Source organism: Salmo salar, chromosome ssa21 (genome assembly GCF_905237065.1).
Source record: "Salmo salar chromosome ssa21, Ssal_v3.1, whole genome shotgun sequence".
NCBI classification, from domain to species: domain Eukaryota; kingdom Metazoa; phylum Chordata; class Actinopteri; order Salmoniformes; family Salmonidae; genus Salmo; species Salmo salar.
Genome location: NC_059462.1, coordinates 19,569,280 through 19,587,841, shown reverse-complemented (window position 1 = coordinate 19,587,841; position 18,562 = coordinate 19,569,280). Strand labels below are relative to the sequence as shown.

At 40.6% G+C, this 18,562-nt stretch overlaps 1 protein-coding gene across 5 annotated transcripts in view; it reads left to right on the top strand.

Moving 5' to 3' along the window:
• The window catches only part of LOC106581914 (rho GTPase-activating protein 6), a 70,392-nt gene that overhangs the window by 32,010 nt on the left and 19,820 nt on the right, over window positions 1-18,562 (top strand). For all 5 annotated transcript variants that reach the window (XR_001323198.2, XR_001323197.2, XM_014164375.2 and 2 more), the window contains exons 2-3: window positions 15,012-15,171; window positions 17,377-17,448. Coding sequence is in view for 3 of the 5 variants with exons in the window: in XM_014164375.2 (XP_014019850.2) it covers window positions 15,012-15,171; window positions 17,377-17,448 (232 nt within the window). In the remaining 2 variants the exon portion in view is untranslated. The remainder of the gene's footprint in view (window positions 1-15,011; window positions 15,172-17,376; window positions 17,449-18,562) is intronic.

Here is an 18,562-nt window from a genome sequence, read left to right as displayed (position 1 = left end):
CTCGTTTCATACCTGTTTAGGTTTTGCGCAATGGTTAGGCTAGGCAGTGGGCTTGTATTTGGGGTGATGATCTGTGAGGTGATAACACTTGTCTTGCTTTGCGATTTGTCAAAAACGGTAAACAACTTGTCAAGTCATGTGCTCCGGTTCTTGTATACACTGTTACAGGTACACCCCTCGCCAATTCATTGATATATATGTTGAAGAGGGTGGGGCTTAAGGTGCATCCCTGTCCCACCTCCTGGCCCTGTGGAAAGAAATGTGTGTGTTTTTTGCCAATTTTAACTGCACACTTGTTGTTTGTGTACATGGATTTTATAATGTTGTATGTTTTTCCCCCAAAACCACTTTCCGTCAATTTGTATAGCAGACCCTCATGCCAAATTGATTCAAAAGCTTTTTTGAAATCAACTAAGCATGAGAAGACTTTGCCTTTGTTTTGGTTTGTTTCTTTGTCAATTAGGGTGTGCAGGGTGAATACGTGATCTGTTGTACGGTCATTTGGTAAAAAGCCAATTTGACATTTGCTCAGCACATTGTTTTTGCTGAGGAAATGTACGAGTCTGCTGTTAATGATAATGCAGAGGATTTTCCCAAGGTTGCTGTTGACGCATATCCCCCGGTAAAAGATTGGAGAAGTGATTTATCCATACATCTCCTTTTTGGATAGATAACTCTTCGTGCGGTTGTTTGTTTAGAGTTTTCCCATTTTCCCAGAAGTGGTTAGATTCTATGGATTCTTCAATTACATTGAGCTGATTTCTGATGTGCTGTTCCTTTTTTTCCCGTAGTGTATTTCTGTATTGTTTTAGTGATTCACTGTAGTGAAGGCGTAGGCTCAGGTTTTCTGGGTCTCTATGTTTTTGGTTGGATAGGTTTCTCAATTTCTTTCTTAGGTTTTTGCATTCTTCATCAAACCAGTTGTCTTTGTTGTTCATTTTCATAGGTTGTCTGCTTGACATTTTTAGATTTGAAAGGGAAGCTGAGAGGTCAAAATATAGTGTTTAGGTTTTCTACTGCCAAGTTTACACCTTCACAGTTACAGTGAAACATTTTGCCATGGAAATTGTCTAAAGGGAATGAATTTGTTGTTGCCTATTGGTAAATTTCCACACTATTTTCCTTCCATTTATAGCATTTATTAATATTATTCATTTCCTTTGATTGATCTGATAGCGTTGTCATTTGACTGACTGTGAACGCGCTAAGAGACTCTGGATTGAGGTCGGTGATAAAGTAGTCTACAGTGGTACTGCCAAGAGATGAGCTATAGGTGTACCTACCATAGGAGTCCCCTCAAAGCCTATCATTGACCATGTACATACCCAGCATCTGACAGAGCTGCAGGAGTTGTGACCCCTTTTTGTTGGTTATGTTTTCGTAGTTGTGTCTAGGGGGGCGTATGGGGGAGGGAATGCTGTCACCTCCAGGTAGGTGTTTGTCCCCCTGTTTGCTGAGGGTGTCGGGTTCTTTTCCAGTTCTGGCATTTAGGTCGCCACAGACCAGTACATGTCCTGAGCCTGGAAATTGTTGATCTCTCCCTCTAGGATGAAGAAGCTGTCATCGTTAAAATATGGGGATTCTATTGGAGGCTTATCGGTAGCACACATAAGGACATTTTTCTCTTTTGAGATAATTTCCTTATTAATTTCTAGCAAGATGTAAAATGTTCCTGTTTTGACTAATTTAATAGTGGGTTAGGTCTGCTCTATATTAAATTAGCATACCCCCTGAGTCTCTTCCCTCTTTCACACATGGTAGTGGATGGGACTACCAGCTCTCTGTAACCTAGAGGGTAACCAGTGGGTCTCTCTCCTTTATACCATGTTTCTTGTAGGATGACAATGTCTGTATTTCTAATTTCTTTGATGAAGTCCAGGTTCCTGCTCTTTTGGCCAAAGGCAGATGACCTCAGACCTTGTATATTCCAGGATCGTCACTTTTCTCTCTCTCTCTCTCTCTCTCTCTCTCTCTCTCTCTCTCTCTCTCTCTCTCTCTCTCTCTCGCCATGATACTTTTCACACAGACCTAGTCCCACCTCCTGTAACTCAAGGAGCCCATTTGTTCTAGCTCGACCACGAGACACTCGCATTTAGTCTGCATGGTCAATGCAGCACATGCAACAATGTTGATGACTACAATGCTGCTTCCATCAGTTTGTGTTTCTTACATCTGCAAACAGCTATTTTGTATTTTCTTAGCAGGTTCTGGCTAAGTTGTGTTAGCCGCTAATGTTAATCGCTAGTTAGCTGGTTAACTAGCTATCTAATAAATGTACTGAGTCAGAGCAGCAAATTTTGCTAGCTATACAGCCTGATAGCAGTGATGGTCTAGGCCTAAATCAATATGTTGTTTGTGCAACAGTATCTTCTAAATCAAAGAGGAATAGGTGAATATGAATATGTTAGCTACATGAAGTAGCTAAGAGATCATTTAATGTAGCCAAAGATTATAGGGTCCCCTAGGAAACACTGATCAACACTTTGTTTCCAACCCGTCACAATAACTCCTCCCTGGAATTTTCATTTGTTGTCATGTCAAACAACACTTTATTCAAAGTGCCCACTATTATCTTCTAACTATAGAATTAGAATAATCATTATTTTTCCATGATTCCAACAGTTCACACAAGTGTTTTGATCTAAATCACAAGTCAAATCGCAAAAGCAAATATTTGGTTAAAAATAAGCCCTAGATTTTGTTGCCCATATCATGCAGCTCTACGTGGTAGTGTGGAAATGATCTCAAATGACTGCAGGAAGTGCATAAAGTAGTGAAAATGCCGAAAATGATTTTTGGTGGAAGTTTAATTGAACAGTATAAAACAATCAGAATAGAGAGAGACCCATTGATATCACTTAGAGTGTATGTGTTGCCACCCAAGGGTCACGCACTACTCATAAAGCAAATCTTGAACCTTTATTATTAAAAAACATAAACACCGTCAAATACCATCATACCGTCAAAAATGTGAAAAATACAGTGATGATATATTTTGGCCATAGCCATATTTGCTTTAGTAAAAGCTGCTGAAGATGTCAGCATGTCAAAGTAATAACAATCATGTCCATTCATCTTCTCCATAAGGAATAGTCACTCCACATTCTCAGGCAATAGAGACCTTTGTTTACCCTTTGTGAGTATGCCTCATAGGCTAATGGAACAATTTTGTAAGATGTTGACTGGATCTCGTTTAGATTGAATACATTTTCAAGCATGAGAACCAGGTTAATACAACTACAGCATATTGCAAAGTGTAATACATGTTTAGCAGGGTCGTAGCGGTTTCTTTTGCATAGCACATCATTTGATTTGGCTACTGTAGGATACTACATCACATCTGGTGTATACATTTATCTGCATGTGTCCTGATGCCTCACATCTGGTCTGGGACACAGTTGTGCTCATACTGCAATAACATGTTTTATTGCAGGACAGTCACATTCCTCCCATCAAAACTCCCTCTTACCAAATATCTGCATTGACAATTATTTACGCGAATAGATTTCACTGACAATACATTGATAGTGGAATTTAAATAAATGATTGAGTGATGTTGAGGTATGGTCTCTAGTATAAATATTTTTTTATCACAGTGGGACAAGTTGATCCATTATGATTCGAAAATATGTATGGTGAAGAATGGCATGCTTCAGATGCATTTAAACATAAATGTATGACTCTCTTCTGTGAATTTTGACAGTGTTTATTACTGCCTCATTAACCGCTGAGTTGTTCAACTTTCAGAGCGAGAGAGAGAGAGAGCGAGATAAAGAGAGAGAGACAGAGCACCTCTAGCTGCCCCCATAATCATCATCAGGCTTCCTTATGATTCATTATTCAAGGACCTCAGCTTCACCACAGGAGACACGCAATTGAGAGTTAAACAAAAATCTATCTAAAAGTAAAACTAAGGGCAAACGAAGCAAACTCTTCTGAAATTTAACTCCACAAACTTTGCTCTGTGTTGCGGGCTGCTCTACGTATTCTGATCATGGGGGACCTCCTACCCTTCGACAGGCACATCTCCTACCTTGTGAGTATTGTGCGGTCCTTATCTTCTAAGCAGCATCAGCGTTGTAGTAGCCTATTTGTTGAATTCGCCACACTTTGTGTTGGCTATGTTCAGCCAAGACATTGATAACTTTCAGATTTTCTGTAGAAAATGGTGGTTTAATAAGTTGTTGAGAATAACTGAATTTTTGAATAATTAACTGCAATGGTAGGTGCCTGCAAATCATGTTAAAAAGTAAAGTTGCTCACATGGAATGTCATTAGTTCAGTGTTATCTCCTTGAAATCATCACAAATAAAATGGCATAGGATCCCATCGATCCATTGTTTGTTTTATTGGGGGTCCACCCTTTAATGGTAGGCTACATGCCGTTTTACAGTGTAGCTTTAAAGTGAAGTCTCGTAAAATCCATTACTGCTCAGGAATGAACAGGTAGGCAATAGCCACACTGTGAAGGGGTTAGTATGAATTTGACAGTAGCTTACAGGCAGCTCAGTGATAAGTAAAATGTATTTCATATTACAGTACACTTACTGCAATATAAATACGATTTCAAAGCAAGTACTGTGTATGACACGGTATAATACTGTACAATTTAAATCAAATCAAATTGTATTTGTCACATGAGCCAAATACAACTTTGAAATGCTTACTTACAAGCCCTTGACCAACAATGCAGTTTTAAGAAAAATAAGAGTTAAGAAATAATTTACTAAATAAACTAAAAGTTAAAAAAAATAAACTACAGACAAAAAAGGAGTAATAAAATAACAATAATGAGGCTACAGGAGGTACTGGTACTGAGTAAATGTGCAGGGGTACAGGTGAGTTGAGGTAATATGTACTGTATATAATATATGATATTGTACTTAAAAGCAGGAAGTACCGTATGAAGTATGATAAAATGTCCTAGAATCAACGTCTGAAAACAAGACATATACGCGACATTTGTTGTGAAGTGCAATAATAGTAGTCATTGAAGGCTATTTTGTTTTTGTTGGCAATGTCTATAGAACGTCCTACGGTATTGGTTTTTTAATTTTCCCAAAATAAATGTCAATGTAGTTACAATAGGTGCAACTGAAACTGCCATTACTATTGGTCATTTGTAATCTATTTCCAAACTAGGAATAACCAATTATGGGTGCCTTTCCCCTCATTCTAGATACAATAAATGGTTGCTGTGTGTGCAGGTTGTGAACTTCCCAGACATCAGAAAGTCAATGAATAATCAACAACCCCAAACTCACCTCGGCATGCAGTCATGAATATTGATCAGCATGCAGAATCCTGAATGGTTCAGATCGGAGTGATGACTGGCTCTCTTCCACATTTTTTGGTAATGCTGTGCTTGTAGAGGTTTTGGAAAATGTGCACCAGCGTTTGTTTTAGGTATTTGTTCCTAAAATTAGCCTAGTCCCAGTTTGAAGTTTTTGTGGAGAACACAACTCGTAAAATGTTCCATTGAAGGCTTCCTGAACAGAGAGGAATATTCCTCACCTATCAGATCTAGTTCAAATGTGGTTGATGGATGTATTCTGGGTGCTCAATCTCACTATTTTGTGTTTACCTTGCTCATTGTATTCCACTGAATGATATCTTATGTTTTCTCTTAAAAAAAAATTCATCACATTGGTAAGGAACCACTGAATGACATGCGCCTTGTGTAAACGCTTTCATTTAGGCTACAGTATTACAGTATACAATAAAGTTATATTTTATCTAACTGAATGCAAATTCATACTATTTTAGGTTATAAAGTCTATTGACGCACATGTGCCCCGATCTATACTCTAACAAAAATATAAACGCAACATGTAACAATTTCAAAGACTTTACTGAGTTACAGTTCATATAAGATAATCAGTCAATTGAAATAAATAAATGAGGCCCTAATCTATGGATTTCACATGACTGGGAATACAGATATGCATCTGTTGGTCACAGATACCTTAAAAAAAAGTAGGGGCCTAGATCAAAAAAACTGTCAGTATCTGGTGTGACCACCATTTGCCTCATCTCCTTCGCATAGAGTTCATCAGGCTGTTGATTGTAGCCTGTGGAATGTTGTCCCACTACTCTTCAATGGCTGTGCGAAGTTGCTGGATATTGGCGGGAACTGAAACATGCTATCGTACAGGTCGATCCAGAGCATCCCAAACATGCTAAATGGGTGAAATGTCTGGTGACTATACAGGCCATGGAAGAACTGGGACATTTTCAGCTTCCAGGAATTGTGTACAGATACTTGCGACATGGGGCCGTGCATCATCATTCTGAAACATGAGGTGATGGCGGCGGATGAATGGCATGACAATGGGCCTCAGGATTACGTCACGGTATCTCTGCGTATTCAAATTGCCATTGATAAAATGCAGTTGTGTTCATTGTCCGTAGCTAATGCCTGCCCATACCATAACCCCATCACCACCATGGGGCACTCTGTTCACAATGTTGACATCAGGAAACGACTTGCCACACGATGCCATACACGCTGTCTGCCATCTACCCGGGACAGTTAAAACCAGGATTCATCAGTGAAGGGCACACTACTCCAGCATGCCTGTGGTCATCAAGGTTGAGCATTTGGCCATTGAAGTTAATTATGACACCGAACTGCAGTCAGGTCAAGATCCCGGTGAGGACTCCGATCGCACAAATTAGCTTTCCTGAGATGGTTTCTGAAAGTTTGTGCAGAAATTATTTGGGTGTGGAAACCCACAGTTTCATCAGGTGGCTGGTCTCAGACGTTCCTGCAAGTGAAGAAACCTGATGTGAAGGTCCTAGGCTGGCGTGGTTACATGTGGTCTGCAGTTGTGAGGCTGGTTGTACGTACTGCCAAATTCTCTAAAATGATGTTGGAAGCGGCTTATGGTAGAGAAATTAACATTAAATTCTCTGGCAACAGCTCTGGTGAACATTCCTGCAGTTAGCATGCCAATTGCACGCTCCCTCAAAACTTGAGATATCTGTGGCATTGTGTTGTGTGACAAAACTGCACATTTTAGAGTGGCCTTTTATTGTCCCTAGCAAAAGGTGCACCTGTGTAATGATCACGCTGTTTAATCAGCTTCTTGATATACCACACCTGTCAAGTGGATGAATTATCTTGGCAAAAGAGAAATGCTCACTAACAGGGGTATAAACAAAATTGTGGACAATATTTGGGAGAAATACATTTTTTTTTTGTGCATATGGAACATTTCTGGGATCTTTTAGACTTTTAGAGTTTAACTATCAAAACTATAAGTGAGAAGAGTAAGCATCTCTTGTTATAACAATTTATTTTGATTTTTAATTGCATTGGGAGGTAACCACTGAAAGACATGCGTCTTGTGTGAACTCTTTCATATAGGCTACAGTATTACAGTTTACAATAAAGTACTATTTCCTCTAATTGAATTGAAATGATTAACTATCAAAGCGGTTAGTAACAAGACTAAGTTTCCCTGCTCCCACATGTGGAGGTGTATGGCTATGTGTCTCATATGTCTATGTGTCACCTTGGGTAATGTTCTGCCATCCTCTGATTAGTGCTTTGGCAGCAGGGTAGCACCTCTCACCTGTAATTTCATTTAAAAAAAACACCACAGAGAGTTGCCTAATATTTTCACATACCATGTTTAAGATGAGATTTTGACCTCGGGTTAGTGTGACAGCAACATACACATTTAATGACAAATTCAATATTTTCAAAGACCAGGTGCTCCCTTTAGTGTGCAAGAATGAATGCACACTAAGAGTGACATTTTCATATTATGTTTTTCAAGCCAAACTTTTCAGGATGATCCATTTCATAGAATGCTCTTTTTTTCCACTGTGGTGTGTTTTCCTAACATCATAATGCTTGAAATTATATTAGACATGTAACTTTTATAATACATGTTTACTGAATATATAATGATCATCATTCTGCATCAATTAATTTAATCAAATGTATTTATAAAGCCATTTTTACATCAGCAGATGTCACAAAAACTCCCTAGAAAGGTAGGAACCTAGGAAGAAACCTAGAGAGGAACCAGACTCTGAGGGGTGGCCAGTCCTCTTCCGGCTGTGCCGGGTAGAGATGATAACAGTACAGGGCCAAGATGTTCAAGTGTTCATAGATAACCAGCATAATCACAGTGGTTGTAGAGGGTGTAACAGGTCAGCACCTCAGGAGTAAATGTCAGTTGGCTTGGTTGAGACAGCGGGTGCAGTAGAGAGAGCGAGTCGGAAACAGCAGGTCCGGGACAAGGTAGCACGTCCGGTGAACACATCAGGATTCCCTAGCCGCAGGCAGAACAGTTGAAACGACCAGGTGGACTGGGGATAGCCAGGAGTCATCAGGCCAAGTAGTCCTGAGGCATGATCCTAGGGCTCAGGTCCTCCGGGAAGGGAGAGAGAGAGAGAGAGAGGGGGAGAGACAATTAGAGGGAGCATACTTAAATTCACACAGGACACCAGATAAGACAGGAGAATTACACCAGATATAACAGGCTGATCCCTAGCCCCCCGGCACATAGACTATTGCAGCATAGATACTGGAGGCTGAGACAACCGTGGGCCAGGGGACACTGTGGCTCCATCCGACAATACCCCCGGACAGGGCCAACCAGGCAGGATATAACCCCACCCACTTTGCCAAGCACAGCCCCCACACCACTAGAGGGATATCAACAGACCACCAGCATACTCCTTTAAGACAAGGCTGAGCATAGCCCATGAAGATCTCCTCCACCGCATGCCCTCATATTTCTGCACTCACCCATAATATCCGGGCAGCTTTTTTTTGCAGCAAGTCAACACACACACACACACACACACACACACACACACACACACACACACACATAGTAAACATTTAATTTCAAATACTTTTTTTACACTAAACATTTCTACAAGAGATGGTTTATGAGTGCTGGGGTTATGTCAGAGTCCAGTCTACCATGTCTGTATAGTTTTCAATATGAGGACCGTGCCCCTCTGTGTTTGAGAAGGACTGTGGGAACCTAGCATGTACAGAGATCTGATAGGGGAGAAATTAGTTAGAAAGCCTCCCCTCCCATGTACAGTACTCACTCTATAGGAATGTTGAACAGATTGAGCAGATGCGAGCTGCCATTAAAACTATTCTGAATAAGATACGACTTTTTATTATACACAATTACAGTGTATGATAAATGTGTACATGTCTGCATGTTCACTCAGTTTTATACACAGCAAATTCCCCAGTTTTAAATGAACACAAAGTGTGGACCCGTATAGACACTGAACAGAGTTGAATTAACACTGCTTAGTGTAAAGGTTTATTTTCATATTTCCCAGAGTGCCTTGCCTTTCAAGTGAATTGTGGAGTTATCACCAAAGACTGAATTTGTTAGTGACAAAGACATGCTTGTTGCATTCATCCAGTCTCAATCCTACCGTGAGAGCGTTGGTTTTCCAACCCCACTAAGTGCCAAGTTTATGGTCAAGTTGCAGCAGTATGTAGGAGGGAGATTCTGAGGTGTGCCAGAGGTCATGGGACAAAAGGGTGTGTAGTTTCGAGGGGGAAAAGTGGTGTGTTTCAATTCTGGGAGGAGCCATGTTGCTGGGGATCAGAAATGTCCTATCCAAGTGAGACAGATTGAAGTGACTAGGGTGGGGGCAGTGCAGAAAGTGTCATATGCTGAGGCAGTGAAGAAAGTAGAGGATGGTGGGCAAAGGATGAAGGAGCCTGAGAGGATCCCTGTGAGTAGTAGGCCAGTGCAGAGTGACCCAAATGGTTTGTGCTTTATTACTATGATCATTCATTGTACCGCACAGATGGAAAGGAAATCCCAGAAGATTGAATTGGTAGTAGCAGCAGAAATGTTTTTGGGTATCAGAGATTTTAGTGCAGAAAAACTACAGGGGGTTTTGAGAGAAGGGGTTCCAGCCTCCCAGGTCGACGGCCTGGCGTAGAACCTGTTGGGGCAAAGTAGTGGAGGGGGATCTTAGAGGGCTAGTAGCCTGGCGGTTGGGAGCTTGGGCTGGTGGCTGATGGGTTGCCGGTTCGGGTCCCCGTTTTCGACCTTGTGGGAGATCTGTCGACGTGCCCTTGAGCAGGGCATTGACCCTGGTTGCTTCTGTGGGTCGCTCTGGATGGGAGTCTGTTAGATTACTAATGTGATGTAGATGTTGAGTGGCTTCACTGCAAGTAGATTGTATGTTTTAAATATTCAATAATAAAAAATAAAAATAAAAAACATATCTCTGTCACTAACAAATACAGTCATGGGTGTTAACTCTACAATTCACTCGAAAGGCAAGGCACTCTGGGAAATAAGTCTTTGCACCAAGCAGTGTGTTAATTTAACACTGTTCCAGTGTCTATACAGTTCCACACTTTCATAGTTAATTTAAAACTGTCAGTGTTGATTTAACACTGGAGAATTTGGTGTGTGGTTTCTCAGTATATGTAACTTTTTTAAACGTATTGTACAGTATCAGGTAATGGTGATAGCTTCTCATTAAAACCTAGGCCACTTACCTTTTCATCTTAATTAGAGTCGGTTGTAAACAAATACCCTGTAATGTTATTTTGTGGACAGACGCTGTTGCCTGTCAAACTCATTCCACGGAGGGCGGAGTGTCTTTAGTTTTTAGTTTTTTCCTTTCAACGAAGATCAATACAAACAGGTGAGGGGAGTTCCTTCCTAATTAGTGATCTTAATTAATCAACCAAGTACAAGGGGGAACGAAAACCTGCATATACTCGGCCATCAGTGGAATGAGTTTGACAAGTACTGTAAAGATACATAAAACTGCAGGGGTGAAAGCAAATAATGTGGTTGCCAAGTTACCAACCAGCCATTTAAAAATATATCTTGGAAAGGGTTACAGACTGCTCTACTTTAGAATCTCACTGTATCCCACCCTGGAATGACACCTGCTCATACCTCAACCATTATCACAATCAATTCAATAGGGACATCAATTAGTAGGAACTTTAAAGCAGTATTAGGCAGCTTTGTAGACTTTGACCTAATCCCCATTTTTGACTTTGATTTGGACAAATAATAGAATAGTTAAACATGTGCCTTTCTTTTCCTACCTCTCGTCAAGTTGCAGCAAAACTGTTGACAGATCTGCACAGTATTTTTCATGTCTATCCGCACAGGAAACTGTAATGTTGGTTAAGCGGATTGTTTGGTCAGATTTACCGTCCCATTTACACTGTGATCAATCCACATTGTGCAAGTGTGTGATAAAGTGCTGTGATGTATTACTGGGTGTTAATGCCTCCCAGCTGTGGAGGGCATGAGCTGTGTGTGTGTGTGTGTGTGTTTGGACTTTATTGGTTGGCATGCAGGGCAGGGAGATTAAACACATTCTCTGGCTACAGCAGAGATCTTGGCTCCAGTGGACAGAACATGGAGAGAGTCGCAACAGAGCCAGTCTTTTGTTTGTTGATGAGGGAAGGAAGTACACAGTATCAGTCCCCTGTATGACTGTTATAGGTTAGGACTGGGGAAAATTACTCAATGATCCAACACCTTACAAAGGGAGGAACCTTCGCAATGAGCTCGCTGAGGTAGCCCTTATGGATAAACCACATGAATTTCACATGTGGAGTTAATGTGATAACGTTTCAACATGTAAAAGCAACATGTGAGAACATGAAACTACACGTGAAAACATTTGAGCACATTAAAAAATAAATTTAACAACATGGCGATGCAAAATTCCAACTTGTGATACCATGAAACTACATGTAACAAGGTTTTTCATATGTAAAACTGCAAATTTGATTTTCACATGTGAATGTTTTTCACATCTGAAAATGCAATTCCACATGTGAGCGTTAGGTTCTAGTACTCCTTGTATACAGTATACTGTCGCTCCATTCTTGTGTATTTAATTTAATTTCTCTTGTGTTACTATTGTATTTTATTATTATTTTAAAACTCTGCATCGTTGGGAAGAGCTCGTAAGCAAGCATTTCATGGTAAAGTATACACCAGTTGTATTTGGCGCATGTGACAAATAAAATATGATTTGATTTCGATTGTATAGCTTTGTAAAGACATTTCTCTCCATCACATAATTCTCTCTACATCACATCCAAAGATGTTTTCCCCCTTCATCTGTCACATCTCTTCCTCACCGAACTCAACTGACTGTGTGGGCACAGAGTTTCTAAACCCAGAGGAGCAACATCGCAAGACTTCCGGGAACACTTGCGAAACAGACAAAACAGATTAGGCCAGGTTTGGGGTTTGAGAAGTCAATGAGATAAGTGACAAATTCTTCCTTAGTTGTTAATTTCATCAAAATCTGAAAGCACAACATAGATTCGAGCCAATGTCTTAAGTACACTGAACAAAAATATAAACGAAACATGAAACAATTTCTACGATTTTACTGAGTTTATCAGGCAGTTGATTGTGGCCTGTGGAATGTTGTCCCACTCCTCTTAAATGGCTGTGCTAAGTTGATGGATATTGGCGGGAACTGGAACAGGCTGTCATACATGTGGACCCAGAGCATCCCAAACATGCTCAATGGGTGACATGTCTGGTGAGTATGCAGGCCATGGAAGAACTGGGACATTTTCAGATTCCAGGAATTGCGTACAGATCCTTGCGACATGGGGCCTTGCATTATCATGCTGTAACATGAGGTGATGGCAGTGGATGAATGGCACGACAATGGACCTTAGTATGTCGTTACAGTATCACTGTGCATTCAAATTGCCATCGATAAAATGCAATTTTGTTCACCGCCACCATGTGGAGCAGAACATTAACACCAGCAAACCGCTCACCCACACAACGCCATACACGCTGTCTACCATCTGCCCGGTAGAGTTGAAACTGGGATTACTCTGTGAAGAGAACACTTCTCAAGCTTGCCAGTGGCCATCGAAAGTGAGCATTTGCCCACTGAAGTCAGCTACGATGCCAAACTGCAGTCAGATCAAGACCCTGGTGAGGACGATGTGCACGCAGATGAGCTTCCCTGAGACGGTTTCTGACAGTTTGAGCAGAAATTCTTTGGTTGTGCAAACCCACAGTTTCTTCAGCTGTCCGGGTGTCTGGTCTCAGACCAGTTGAAGAAGTCGGATGTGGAGGTCCTGGGCTGGCTTGGTTACATGTGGTCTGCGGTTGTGAGGCCAGTTGGATGTACTGCCAAATTCTCTAAAACAACGTTGGAAGCGGCTTATGGTAGAGAAATTAACATTCAAATCTATGGAAACAGCTCTGGTGGACATTCCTGCAGTCAGCATGCCAATTGCATGCTCCCTCAAAACTTTTTACATCTGTGGCATTGTGTTGTGTGACAAAACTGCATATTTTAAAGTGGCCTTTTATTGTCCCCAGCACAAGGTGCACCTGTGTAATGATCATGCTGTTTAATCAGCTTCTTGATATGCCACACCTGTCAGGTGGAAGGATTAACATGGCAAAGGAGAAATGCTCACTAACAGTGATGTAAACTAATTTGTGCGTAACATTGGAGAGAAATAAGCTTTTTGTGCATATGGAACATTTCTGGGACATGAAACATGGGACCAACAGTTTGCATGTTGCGATTATATTTTTGTTCAGTATAGTTGAACATGTTATTACTCCAACCTCGTGAAAGTGATAAACTGACACGTTTTCATTTTTGTCATCAACAACTTTATATCAAAGGAGGGCTTTTGATTTGACAGTCTGCACATGCGCAGTTGGCGCGAGACAACCATTAGACCCGATGACGTGTTCCTACACGAGGCTTACCTTTATTATGAACTGGGTGGTTCGAGCCCTGAATGCTGATTTGCTGACAGCCATGGTATCAGACTGTATACCATGGGTATGACAAAACATTTATTTGTATTGCTCTAATGACGTTGGTAACTAGTTTATAATAGCAATAAGGCACCTCAGGGTTTTGTGATATATGGCCAATTTTCCCACGGCTAAAGGCGGTGTCCAGGCACTCTGCGTTGCGCTTAAGAACAGCCTTTAGCCGTAGTATATTAGCCATATACCACACCTCCTTGGGCCTTATTGCTTAATTATAGGTCAGTGGCTTATCTAGCCAACGTTGCCTTGACATCACCTGCAAGTATGATTCGTGATTTTTATTGGAGAAGCAGTTTCTGCCTTTCTTCGTACTGCCTTTGGTGTGGGCGTGTGCCTCGTCATGAATGCCATCATTACTGGGTTTAAAGAGACAGAGCACACTTTTCTAAAATAAGATATTGCTACTTCTATGCAAATGTTGCTAATCAGTACAATAAAATAGCTGTACAATGCCATTCTGTGACTTTGGCTAATATGCAATTTTTTGCCATGGTATCGAGTATCGTGTTACTAAACCTGATACCGGTATCGAAGCCAAAATTCTGGTAGCGTGACAACACTATTGTAGATAATGTTTTAAATTCTATTTTTGTTCTTGTGTCTCACTTGTGATGGCTTGTTCTGTTTGTGGAAATGACAAGACTCTGTTTTGATAGATTAGGAACACCAAATCATCATCTAACCCTTCTGCTTTTAGAGTGGTTAGCAAGATTCTGTTTTTACATTCTCTTCCAAAAAATCTACTTTTGGGGAAAGAAGAGCCATCGGTCGTCCGGGAAGGTGGATCATTCATATGAACACAAGCTCTAGTTTATACTTACGCTTGCAGAGTAGAATGAAAGAAGAGTTTGTATGTTACGTATACAGAATGTAGTACAACAGAAACAGAGCTAGAGCTGGACACTCCTCCATCCACCACCCCCTTCCATTCACTTGACATATACTAGCCTAAATCCAACTGTCTTGTTGACACTTTGGAGGATCTCATCTTTAGTAATGGGAAGTGTCAGATGATTGTTGTGCTTGAGGCATTCAGCTGTCAGGTGAGGCAGAAGTGTCTGGTGGTGTACAAGTGCTTTACTTTTTTCAAAGAGCATGAACAGAAAATAACCTCCAGTGTGACAGATATCTCTGGGGTGTGCGTGTGCGCGTGTGTCTCTTTCCCTCTCTGACATGTGTCTTGTCTCCTCACAACAGGATGACTTCACGTGGAACAGCATGTCAGGGCTGAGCGTGCGCCTGAAGCCAGTGCCCCTCCAGAGCCTCTCAGAGTTGGAGAGAGTCCGCCTGCAGGAAGTGGCCTTCAGCAGGCTGCTCCAGGACCACGACCTGGGTTGCCAGATCACCATCCCCAAAGGTAGTCTACTACTCAGGCCTGGAAGCCATCTAACAGTTAGCCACTATCTCCTGATTCCTCCCTTCAGACTCCCATACAGTGTGCAAAGCTATTTGTTCCCAGGCCCTTGGCGAGAAGTTCTTGTTACATGTCTAAATATTACTCAACAGACACTAACACCAAAACAGAATGTAATGTATCATTTCTAGTTAATCCTGCGTGTTTAGTGTTGGTATAAGACAGCAATTTGTAAAACCATTTTTTACCCATTTATTCTTTGTATTCAATTACTTTTTGTATAGAAGAAAGTAATTTGAAAGTACTGTATGTAGCTAGAAGTATATATTTTTCAACAGTCTTGCCGTGGTGTGAGGTTGTCTGTGTTCAACTTCTGGTCTGTTTCTTGTCAGCCGGGCCCTCTCATAGATAGGGTTGCAAAGGGAGGGTAGATTACTGGTAACTTTCAAAGTTTACCAGTAATCTACCACAATTTTGATATCTTTCAGGGATTTTACAGATATACGATCTCAATTTGATCACTCTTTTGTTGCTGAGCAGGAAATGCAAACCTGTAGTGTATTCAACGTTTAAACTGGTGTTCGTGAGAGTCTCAGCTTTCCACAGAGGGGTCATATTAGTGTGTAGGCCAAACCGTTCGGACGCTACAGATGTTTTCGTGAGAAGACCGATTTTCAGGATGTCTCATGGTCTGACAAACACCGCTCTAGCTCTGCCACCTTTCACCGCAGAGGCGGCACGGCGATGTCAGCGGATGTGGGGGATTGAGACGCAGCCCATGCAAAGAACCAGATATCTCTAGTTTAAACAGACAGATTTTTATGGGGATTTTTGTATTATGTTAATTAGATTTCCACAGGGGCACGGAAATTGTAGGCCAAGGGTTAAAAAGGCTTCTAAAGTTTGTCATTTCCACTATAAAATGCCAGACTTGATTTGCCCTAAAGAAAAATATATCAACCCTACAAAAAATATCCATTACTTATCATTTGATTTGATTTATTAGGCTCCCCATTAGCTGACGCCAATGGTGACGGCTAGTCTTACTGGGGTCTGACACATAACGTAAAAGACATAACAGACAAAATAACTTACAATTTACATAGATTTTAAAATATTAATATGTAGTGTGTGTGTGTGCATCTATCAGTTACATATACATGTCAGTACATACACACAACAAGTAGGTCACATGGGGGAGCGGCGTTGTGCCGTGAGGTGTTGCTGCAGGATTATTTTCCTTCCTTCAAAATGGCTCAAATTAAGATCCTAACACCGTATGTAATATATCACAATACAATCTAGTGGCTCATATGAGTACTTGAGATGATCCCAGGGGTCTGTAATAGTCCTCTGTGTGGCCTTATCACATGATTATGAAATAAAAAAAATAGAATGAAAAATGTAAACCATGTGTTTAATAAAAGTTTCAGCATGAAATAAACTTTTTTTTCCTTCTTTGTTTTTACAAGCTTAAATCTATTTTACTATGTCAGTATGTATTTGTTGTCAATGTTTTGGTGTCAAACTGATGGCAGTTGTGAAAAAAGACAATAGTTGGAAGAGTTAATTGAAAATAATACCATAGTTGATAAGATTTTTTTTTCATTCATTTGGCTATTTTCTCTTGAACCTGTGATCTATCTACTAGAAACTCATGGACAATATGGACACAGATATAATAAATGAACACTATATTTTTACATTTTTACAGTTATTGAAGTATAAATTACCAAAGTTACAATAGATTTTCTGTTAATTACCAGAATTACTGAAGATTCTGGTAACTTTGGCAAATGACCAGTAGCTTTGCAACCCTAGCAAGAAAAATAAACTGTTGTAAAAACACATTAAATGTCATTTGAAAAGTAGCAGACTTTAAAATCACCCTGTCTACATATGGATTGAGTTAGGTAAGATGGGACAGTAAAGACAGGCATGTTTTTGTGTGGAAAGTCACGTATGACCTCCATAGTGCTATTGAAAGAAGACTATTAATTAGGATTCACATACCACATTTTAAATATGACATGATTTATGCTTGGGTTGTCTGTTTAAGGAGATTTTGAAGCCTCTTTCAAATTGTGACGAGAACATTGGTATATGGAAATGTAATATTGAGTCATGAAGTGACATGTTACAAGTATGGCAATATCTGGTAGAATGTTAGGAAGTCTTGCGTAACATCTGTGTTCTTTCTTTTCTTAGATGGTCAAAAGCATAAGAATTCACTCAGGAGGAAGTTGGATTCATTGGCCAAAGAGAAGAGTAAAGAAAAAGGTACTTTCCGACCCAGTGAAGATTAACATGGCTCCTTTCAGTTCAAGGCTGTGGGATAGTCACTGAGTCCTGTATACCTTTCCAAAAAAAAACTGGTTGAATCAATGTTGTTTCCACGTAAATTTCAATATGGAAAACTGACTGGAGTCATCGACGTAAACCCAATGACTGAATTTTTTGTTGATTTCACATTATATAAATGTCATGTTCGCATTATGTGAATTCACAAATGTAAATCAAAACTAGACATTCAACTGACTTCTGTTGCCAGTGGGTTGTTGTTGTCCAGCTGGGCTCTGTTTTCTCACACACTGGCCTGGCCAGCCGTTGACAGTGGAAAACTGACTCTTTGATCCATTTCACTGGAGTTCACTGGAGCAGGCATTCTCAGCTGTTTCTACCTGCCGAGCTCTCAGGGAAAATATACAGTAGAAGGGGCTGCTTCAATAATTCCACTGTCGACTGCTGCCCTGCCCCCTGCAACAATGTTCATTCACAGGAATGTGAGTTCTCTAAGTCGGCTGGGCGGTCAAGGAAATAACAAAAACAATCTTGAGAGGTGGCTCAGTCATCACAGCCTATCCTCGGGCATGGCCAACCCTATCCCTATCCCACTCTCACTCTCTTTTCCTTTTCTCACCCTGTGTTTAAAGAGAAACATCCTTAACTATGCGTCCCCTGACAGGATAGTGAATACATAGTGGGGATATTGTTTAGGTTAAACACTACATTTCCCCAAGAACCTATAGTGTTGTTATTTTTTTCAATTAGAGTTCCTATGGGGAATTTAAAGAACGCAAAAAAGGAGGCATGGTTTATAGCCATGCAGGCTTTTTGGCAAGTACAGTTACAGTAGATGTTACTTCATACTCCCCATAAGGTAGATGTTGCTTAGTTTTCCCCTTCCAAATGGCTCATTCATCCCGCCTCTTCTCCCCTGTAACTATTCCCAAGGTCGTTGCTGTAAATGACAATGTGTTCTCAGTCAACTTACCTGGTAAAGTAAGGGTTAAATAAAATAAAATACTTTGAAGCAAGTGTATGGATTTATGATTGAATTGAAGCTAATGATGAAGATTAACTTTCCTTTTTCTGTCCCTCCCCCACACCACAG